This window comes from Gekko japonicus, unplaced genomic scaffold, assembly GCF_001447785.1.
Source record: "Gekko japonicus isolate JY-2015 unplaced genomic scaffold, Gekko_japonicus_V1.1 scaffold211, whole genome shotgun sequence".
NCBI classification, from domain to species: Eukaryota; Metazoa; Chordata; class Lepidosauria; order Squamata; family Gekkonidae; genus Gekko; species Gekko japonicus.
In genome coordinates, this window is record NW_015164187.1 from 365333 (window position 1) to 374945 (window position 9613).

The following is a 9613-nucleotide window of genomic DNA, read 5'->3' on the forward strand; positions in this document are numbered from 1 at the left end:
ACAATTTTTTCTGCTTGGGCACCTTCTTTTTACAGGTGGATTTGTATGTATGCCTCTTATGTGGTAGTGGGAATGATGAGGACCGTCTGCTCCTGTGTGATGGCTGTGATGACAGTTACCATACCTTTTGCTTAATTCCACCTCTTCATGATGTTCCCAAAGGGGACTGGAGATGTCCCCAGTGCCTCGCTCAGGTAACAGGAAGTTGATGAAATGCTTGTATTTTAGGTCTCAGTAGGACATTAATATTTTAAGCAAAAGTTTGTGTGTGTATTTGTACTTTGGAGGCCAATGTCTGCGTTACCTCCTCCAATTTTATAGATGATCTGCCTCACTATTTTAGTGGTTAACCTTACCACAGCCACTATGATGTTCACACACACACAATCTGTGTTATCTTTTGCATGGAACATCAGCTCTGAGTGACTGAGCCCCATGGTTAAGGTTGGATGATAACACTGGAACTGGTAGCCACATCTCCCCAGCACTGCCAGCAAGCATTCTGCCAGTAGATTTTACTGATTTGATGAGTTCGGAGAGAATGGATTGGATCCTCTGGTTACACAACTGGAAGGCACTCAGAAGCAGATCTTACTTTGCCTTCCTCATCCTACAGCAGCCCTCTGTGAAACCTGAACAGGCATCGCAGGGAGCTGTGGGACCCTTGTGGACAAAAAGCCTTTAGGCCAAGATTGGCCAGTATTACCTCCACCTTCCTGTTCATTGGTGAAAGCAGTGGAGCAAGCTGAGGAAGATCACTACCGCCACTACCTTTCTTTGGTGCACCCATAAGATCAAACCAAATATAAATTCAGGTCCCATTGCAGCACTATTCACAGTTTTAGTCATTCCTGTACACTAGCATACTATAATGTGCAGTTCCTACAATTATACTGTAAAATGGCTGGCCCATCTTTATAAAGCTCACTTAAATTACTGATTGTACATGCAGTATTTGTTTTTCATTCTCTGTTAATCATTGCTGTATTTTAATTGCACAGGAATGTAGTAAACCACAAGAAGCATTCGGTTTTGAACAGGCAGCACGAGACTACACACTCCGCACATTTGGAGAAATGGCAGATGCATTCAAGTCAGATTACTTTAACATGCCAGTGCACGTACGTTTAATATTTTAATTGAGTCTGTGACAAACTCCATGATGAGGCTTATTAAAGCATACATTCTGGGAAAGAACTGTACAGGGAATTCTTAGCTGTGAGTTTTAGGTGATCTGTCATGGTGACAGACCTGTGTGTTGGGATGGGTTTGATGCTGAATTCCTGTAAAGCAAGTGAGTGTATGTGAGTAGGTGTGAGTGGAAAGCAGAATAGACAGGTGGGAAGGGAGGTGTTGAATAATTTCTCCTCACACCCAGAACCACTTTTTACAATCTATTTTTTTTTTCTGGTAGGGTCTTAAGACTGACACTAACTTCTGCTAGATAAAACAGAATGGGGAACACTGCAGGTGTGTGTGGGTGGGTGGGTGGGTGGGGGGGTGGAATTCAAATAGGCATGCTATGCTACATTTTCAATTTTCAGTCCCTACCACTCTGCTTTGTGTGAATTCATTATGACCCACATTTTAATAAATGATCCTTGCCCCATAACATTTAGTTTGCCTCAGAGAAGTTTGTGAATCTTGTTTAATTCGAACTGGAGAGCCTTTTAGGGAAATAATTCTCTATTAGTAATACAGTGAGCGTTAGTAGCAGGACCAGGTAAGCCAGGATGTTGGTATCATCATTGGTGTTCAGCTTGGAATTCCTGGAGCATTTACTAACTCCATGCACCCTTTACCTGTTTGGTCCTGATGTGTCTGTTCACTGAAGGACCTCTAGGTTTCTGTGTAAAAGTTCAGGTGGTCCAAAGGAAAATAGAAAAGTGGTGCTTTTCCTGGTGTTTGCTGCCATCTCCATATTTCTGTGCAGCTTCCTTTCTAGAATCCTCTTTATTGTATTCTGTACCAATAGAAATATTTGAATTCTCTTTCTCCTCATTACTATTCCATTTGCTTCTTTTATGTTCACAAATGTTTTGACATGGTATTTTTGTTTTGATTCCTATCTTTGCTTGTAAGTAATATTTTGTCTGTCTCATGTCCAGATGGTGCCTACAGAACTGGTTGAGAAAGAGTTTTGGCGCCTTGTTAGCACAATTGAAGAAGATGTCACAGTGGAATATGGTGCTGATATTGCTTCCAAGGAGTTTGGCAGTGGGTTTCCTGTGAGAGGGGGGAAAATAAAATTGAGAACAGAAGAAGAGGTAAGATTTAACTAGTTCTAGACTGATTTGAATGTTGGTTGTTAGAAACACATATGCAATGTATGGAACTAAAATAAGTAATGGGAAAACAAGACTGATATCATCTCGTATACCTCTGCATACAAGGCATACTTGAGTTTGTACTTGCACTTCAGTGATGCCTATAGAACTGTACACATGGCATATCTGTGTAGAAGACAACGTGGGGAGGGGCTGTGGCTCAGAGGAAGAGCCTCTGCTTTGCGTACAGAAGGTCCCAGGTTCTATCCCTGGTATCGCCACTTAAAAGGATCAGATATAGGTGTGAAAGATTTCTGCCTGAGACCCTGGAGAGCTGCTGCTGGTCTGAGTAAACAGTACTGACCTTGATGGACCAATGGTCTGATTCAGTAAAAGGCAACTTCATTTGTGTTCATGGGTAGAGGGGGAGTAGAACTGAGCACACAGGACCCTACTTATGCGCATTCATCTTAGTGCTGGCACAGTGACTGGTAAGTACATGTCGATCTGTGCTCTTGCCCCTTTTCTTTCTGCCGTTGAATAAAAATGTATCGTACATGTGTAGCCTTCATCCCCATGATCAGGAACACTGCTTTTTGAACATTCTCAGTCATAGGGGTGGAGCTTATGTAGGTGCTCACACTGAGGCAAATGCTTGTGGGAAGGACTAACGTGCTCAGTTTTTGGCAGGGCCTGCACATTATTTGGTCTTGCAGTACCCAAGTGGCATTGTTCAGAGATACATTGTTAGTACGGAGATTGTGAGCGATAGTTACTATGGCATTTCAGACCTCAGATGACCTTCTTGCTGATTTTATAAGAGGAAGGATAAGGAAATCACATTTTCGTGGTCTTAGAAGGGAGCAAAGTGCTGTGCAATGTAAGATTCTCTCCCCATCTCCACACTTGTCCAATTCAGCTGGTAATATGGTTGCCTAAAGAATGACATACCTGTAATATGGCAGTACTTGAACTTAGAGGTTTACGTATCAGATATTCAGGTTTATGGTTTTTCATATACTCTTTTGAAAACTCTTTTGCTCTCTTCTCTTGGTTTATTTTAGACCTGTGGGTTTCAATTTTGTTTTTCATTTAGGAGTATCTTGATAGTGGCTGGAATTTGAACAATATGCCTGTGATGGAGCAGTCTGTCCTTACTCACATAACTGCTGATATATGTGGAATGAAGTTGCCTTGGCTATATGTAGGGATGTGCTTTTCTTCATTTTGCTGGCATATTGAAGATCACTGGAGCTATTCTATTAACTACCTGCATTGGTGAGTTTATAGTGAACCAAGCAAAGGGTGATAAGATGAAATTATGTTTCCTATCAATATGCAGTAATCTTACCTAAGGATGGGCACGAACCTGAATTCATCACGAAAATCACCTGGTTCATGAGCCATGGTTCATATGGTTGTACCTCCCATGAACTGCCATGTTTTTCACAGAGTTCATGTGGTTCGTGTTGGCGGTTCATGAGGCAGACACCCTGCTGCTGATCAATTCTGCAGCCCTTCTACAGCCCTGGAGACACCAATAGTGGCCTTCCAAAGCTTGACAGGCAGCACTGGCTGCCAACAAGAGCTCCCATTCTGCTCTATGGGAGCAGAATGGATATATACCCCCAGCCTCACATGCAGCTGCTTTTACTTGGCAGCAGGCAGTTAGGCAGAGAGGGAACTGGTCATTTCTCAGTACTGTGGGGTTTGGGGTGTTTGGTGCTTTCTTAGGGCTCTCTGGGGCACCTATCCCTCTGCCAAAGCTGAGCAGAGGGGCTCAGCTAGTGGGTTCCTCAGCTGAGGACCCACACACTCCCCCTCAGTAGGATTTCTGAACACCTGTCCCCGGCTGGGGTGGTGTCTGGTGGGTTCAGGGCCCTAAGCCACCACCCGTCCCTCTGCTCAAGCAGAGGGTCCTCTGCCAAGGATCCACCGTCACACCTAATTGTCAACACTTCTCTGTGCCATTAGGGTGAGAGTGTGGGACAGGGGTGCTTGTTGTGGGGGGGAAGAAGTCTACCTCCTGTCCCACAGGCCCCTGTCCCTGTGGAATAAACCCATTCTGCCAGCCCACCAGTGCCCAGCTGTACTGGAGTGTCACCAGGGGTCTCAAAGGCAGAGCCTCTTTTGCCTGAGACGTTCTTGGGGATGGACTCGGAGACAGAAGAGCTATTAGTGTTGCCAAAACCACAGCAGAGGGGTTCAGACCCCCACCGCTTATCATCCTCCACCCTCCGCAGGCTCCTGCAAAGGGCACAAGTCTGTTGTCTCCAGAGCAAAGAGTGGCACCCAGCAGGAGGAAGAACAAGCACACTTTGTCTCAGCAAGGAGAGGGGGGGAGTGGGAGTCCCCTCCAAGCAAAAAGTCTCACACTGAGGACGCTGTGGATGGGAGTGGAAGCTCCAGGCAGGCCACCCTCCAGGAGGTCATTCCCATGGGGACCCTGGCGCTGCAATAGGGATAGGGGGAAGGCCAAGGAGGTACTCACTCACTTCGTCAATGATTGCCCTGGATGGCCAACCTTTGTCCATTGTGGAGGATGTGACCTTTCACCAGTTGCTGTGGTACATTGCTCCATGATATTCCATCCCCTTGTGGAGCACCCTGAGCCAACGAGTCTTGCCCCCCATGCACCATTCTGTGGTGGAGAGAGTCGAGCTCTCCAGAGCGTGAGGGCAGACTGTGCATTTCATGGCAGACCTATAGAGCAGCCAGCAGCACGGCTACTTCTCCTTCACTGCCCACTGGTGGCAAGTGAAGGACTTCCAGACTGCCAGCGCAAGACCAGGGCTCTGGGAGGAGGGGACAGTCTTGTCTCTAGGCTACAATGTGGTTCTGCTCCATGCACAGGGGATGGATGCAGACCACACGGTGAAGAACATCACTGCCGTGATCCATGCTAGCCTGAGGGAGTGGGTGGGTGTGAGTGACTTCGTCCATGGCTACATGGTCACGGATGCCAGCGCTAACATGCTGGCAGTGGTGAAGGCTGTGTGTTTCAAGGGCATCGTCTACCTGGTGCACACCCTGCACCTGGTGGTGAGGGATGCTCTTGGGCTGGGGAGCAGTGTCAAGCCCACCTGGGACATGGCCACACTTGAAACATGCCCTTTTGTTGGAGACCTGCTAGCGCTTGGCTGCCCATTTCTTTCCCAGCATCAAGTCTGCCCCGCTGGCTGCGTGAGAGGCAGGGTGGGGGGGCTGAACACTGGCTCATACAGGACATGCCCACCTGCTGAAACTCCACTTATGCAATGATTGCATGTCTGGAGGACATCATCTCCTCCATACCCATCCTGCATGGGGGGACAGGAGCTTAGCATAAGCTCCAATAACTGGCTGACCCTCTCCCAAATGGTGCGTGTTCTGAAGCCATTACAGGACACCACCGACATCCTCTGCTCCCAGGCAAGCCATCCCCCTGGTCTGTGGGCTGGAGTGGGCACTGGCCTCTGCACTGGAGAAGGGGGCAGCTCATCTCCTGAAGGCCAGGGCCTTGGCAGAGAGGTTGCAGGAGGACGTGGCCTCCCAGTTGCATCCTCTCTGCAAGGAGGGGAGCACAGAATGGCCTGCATCTATGATCCCCATATAAAGGGCAGCATTGCTCTCCATAATGTGGAGCTCCTGCAATGGATGCAGGACCTCAGCAAAGACATACAGAGGCTGCAGGCCAACCAATGTAGCCAGAGGGAACATGGTGGAAGAGGATGGGGGGAGGATTGGAGAAGGAGGAGCAGCAGCACAGCACCTCAGCCCCCAAGAGCCCAACCAGGAAGGATCCCCAGTACTGGTCCACAGTGGTGAGCTGGGAGGTAGGCAGCATCGGGAAGGCCAGGCATGCCCTGGTGAAGGACTCAGCAGAGATGATGGTGAAGGAGTACCTTGCTGAGTCCCCCGAGCCCACTGACTCCAATCCCCTGGTCACGCAGGGCTGCCATCTGGCCTGAACTGTCCTGCGTGGCCATGAGTCTCCTCTCCTGCCCCCCCAGTGTCCAGAGTGACCGGATGTTCTCCCACCTGGGAGACATCCTCAGCCCCCATCACTCACACCTGGATGCAGCCCTGGTGGATGAGTTGGCCTTCCTCAAGGTCAACCTCCTCCTGCCGGGCTACCTCTCTCTGGACTTTGGAGAGTAAAGATCCAGTACCCCTGTCTCCCCCCCCCCCTTCCCCACATCCATCTCTTCATGATTTCTGTCCCCCCAAGAATCGTCACTTCCAGTCTCCCCTCACACACCCTGTTGGGGAGATGGATTCTGGCTGTGACCACTCTCAGGACTGTGTTTCCACGTTAAAAGGTGTTTCTCCTTCGTGCTCAAGAGCCACTCCACCACACTCCCACTTATTGGATTTTGAACACCTCCTCACGAGTTGTGTGCCACTGAGAATCGTTGCTTCCAGCCTTACCCCATCCACGTCTGCCTCCTTCCAAGTTGTGTCCTACCAAGAATGATCACTTCCAGCCTCCCCTCATCCACATATTTCCAGCTTACCTTCCTCGTTGAGGACATTGTGGCTATAGATAAGCATTCCATCTCCTCAGTATTTGGATTCACACACCTGCCTCTCCCAGGTGGGGGTGGGCAGGACCGACACACAACCCAAACAACATCCACTTCATAACAAAATACCTACCTCACACTTCATGAACCAAGATCTACCTCATAGTACAACACCCACTTCATGAACCAAGATCTACCTCATAGCACAACACCTACCACATGGACCGACATCCACGTATGCAAACCTCTACCTTGTCAAGCACCCACCCTTACACATGATCTTGTTTGACTGCGCCCAAGATTTCCCCATCTATAGCAACAATGTTTTACAATGAGGAGGTGGGCGGATGACCGCCTCCCAGGTCCAAGGGGAAGGGTTGGCCACCCCCAGACTCCATATCCAGAATGAAGCGGACTGCCTCCCAGGCCTGAGGGGGAGTGTGGTGGGCCACCCTCCAAAACCCTGTCACCAGGGGGAGGTGGGCGGGTGACCACCTCATGATTCCAAGGAGAAGGATTGCCCATCTGCAGGCACAATGTCTACAATGAGGAGGCAGGTAGTACGCCCCCAAGCCAGTTCTCACCAAACTTGGTGGGCAGGCACAGGGGCATCCCGGGGAGGTCTGCGAGTTAGATGCCTCTAGCTTGTAAGGGGGCAGTTCAACATACTCTTCCTGAACCTGCAGCTGTGATTTCCCCAGAGAGCACTTTCCTGGGGGGGCACCTGCTTTGGGTGGCTGTAACTCCCCCCCCTCCCAATCCAATCCTCCCCAAACTTGGAGGGCAGGTAGAGGAGAGTCAGCTGGAGACTTGCTGCAAGTTTGGCTTTTCTAGCCTGCAGGTTGGCTGTTCTGTCACATTACGAACCTCATGAAACAAACCAGTTTGGTAAACAGTAAGGTTCGTGGTTCATGAGACCCTATGAACCAGGATGAACCTCCATTTTCTTGGCTTGTGCCCATCCCTAGTCTTAGCCTGTCTGTAATACAGAATTATAAACCAAAAAGCCTACAAAATGGTTAATTATTTACTCAATTTTATCTTTTTTCAATCTTTTATTTACTCAGCTTTATCTGTTTTAATCTATTTGCAGGGGGGAGCCAAAAACATGGTATGGAGCCCCAGGATATGCAGCCGAGCAATTGGAAGATGTGATGAAGAAGCTGGCTCCTGAGCTATTTGAATCTCAGCCAGATCTTTTACACCAGCTGGTTACAATTATGAATCCCAATACACTAATGTCTCATGGCGTGCCTGTATGTCATTGATCTCCCCCCCCCTTTTTTTTTTGGTGTAATAGTCACACCTTTAAGGAAATAACTTAGTGGTTATTTAGCATTATCTGAACCATTTAAACATACACCATTACCTGTCCTGGATTACAAAAAACCCTCCAACACCACCCCTCCAAAACCCAGGTGTGATGTAAAGGCCAGTGCCAGTCATTGATACTTAGTTGAAAAATGAGCATAACCAGTCTCAATTTTAATGGGTTGTTAAATTATTTTATTTCACTTTGTGAGCCTTTTCAAGCGAGCCTCTTAGAGATGTGGCATATAGAATTTTAAAATAATTTTTAAAATAACCGTATTGAGCTTATATTTTTACCCTGATATTTTAGAAATCTAATATAACGGTAAAGGTAAAGGTTTCCTTGCTTGAAAGCCAGTCGAATCCGACTCTAGGGTTGCAGTGCTCATCTCCGTTTTAAAGCCGAAGAGCCAGCGCTGTCCGAAGACGTTTCCGTGGTCATGTGGTCGGCATGACTAAACCCCAAGGCGCACGGAACGCTGTTACCTTCCCACCAAAGTGGTACCTATTTATCTACTTGCAATTTCTTGCTTTCGAACTGCTAGGTTGGCAGGAGCTGGAACTAGAGATGGGAGCTCACTCTGTTATGCGATAGGGGATTGCAAATCCCTCTGTTGAACATGGCTTGCTTTTTGTGAAGATCAAAATCACCAGGCAGAAATTGTGTGATCGAGAACCAGTTCTGATGTAACTTTCTAAACTAAGCAGGAGCTCTTTGGAATGATTTCTGTGAAAGAATGCGGGTAAAAAACATTACAGTGGAATGAAAATTTTAATATAAAACATTCCGAATAGGATGCAAAATCTTATTCCTCTGAAGCCTCTTTGTATGATCTGAATTGGTTTTTCATTCCAGTAGAACATCATGCATAATGACAAACCGTGTTCTCCGGTGGTCCAGGAGTGGGGCAGTCCTTGACTCCTTACTCCTGGGAAAGCACCTCCCCCTTCCATAGGCAGGGCCGGCAAACTTTGATCCCAGAGGGGAGGGGCTTATCCTCTGATCCCCAGTCTTACCGGCCCTGCCTTCTGAGCAGGATGTGCTGGCTGTGCTCTGAAGAGCACGAAGATCCCAGAAGACACTGGAAGGTCAGAAGAAGAAGCGGAGACCTAAAGGGCAATGGTAGAAAGTATTTACTTTCCAGCCCTAAAATATATTCGAGAGCTGCAGGCCTCGATTTACAATGAATCCGGCGCTGGCAGTCCTGGGAGGCCCCCAGGCGGTCACAGCGTCGAGAGGAACGCCTCGGACCCCGCTGGGAAGGCGGCGGTAAACTGCTCTCCCCCCCCCCATCCAGCCGCGGCGGCGTGCAGCGGTTTTGGGGACAGACAAGGCCTCGATTTACAATGAATCCGGCGCTGGCAGTCCTGGGAGGCCCCCAGGCGGTCACAGCGTCGAGAGGAACGCCTCGGACCCCGCTGGGAAGGCGGCGGTAAACTGCTCTCCCCCCCCCCTATCCAGCCGCGGCGGCGTGCAGCGGTTTTGGGGACAGACGCTCAGTGAAGAGCCTGGGGAGAGCAGAGGCAAGA

The 9613-nt window shown here is 48.7% G+C and overlaps 1 protein-coding gene across 1 annotated transcript in view; it reads left to right on the forward strand.

Annotated features, from left to right (window-relative positions):
• Nucleotides 1–9613, forward strand: part of KDM5B (lysine (K)-specific demethylase 5B) — an 81867-nt gene that overhangs the window by 37090 nt on the left and 35164 nt on the right. The window contains exons 9-13 of the mRNA XM_015408224.1: nt 36–194; nt 1002–1121; nt 2109–2267; nt 3364–3545; nt 7866–8028. Of these exons, the coding sequence (XP_015263710.1) occupies nt 36–194; nt 1002–1121; nt 2109–2267; nt 3364–3545; nt 7866–8028 (783 nt within the window). The remainder of the gene's footprint in view (nt 1–35; nt 195–1001; nt 1122–2108; nt 2268–3363; nt 3546–7865; nt 8029–9613) is intronic.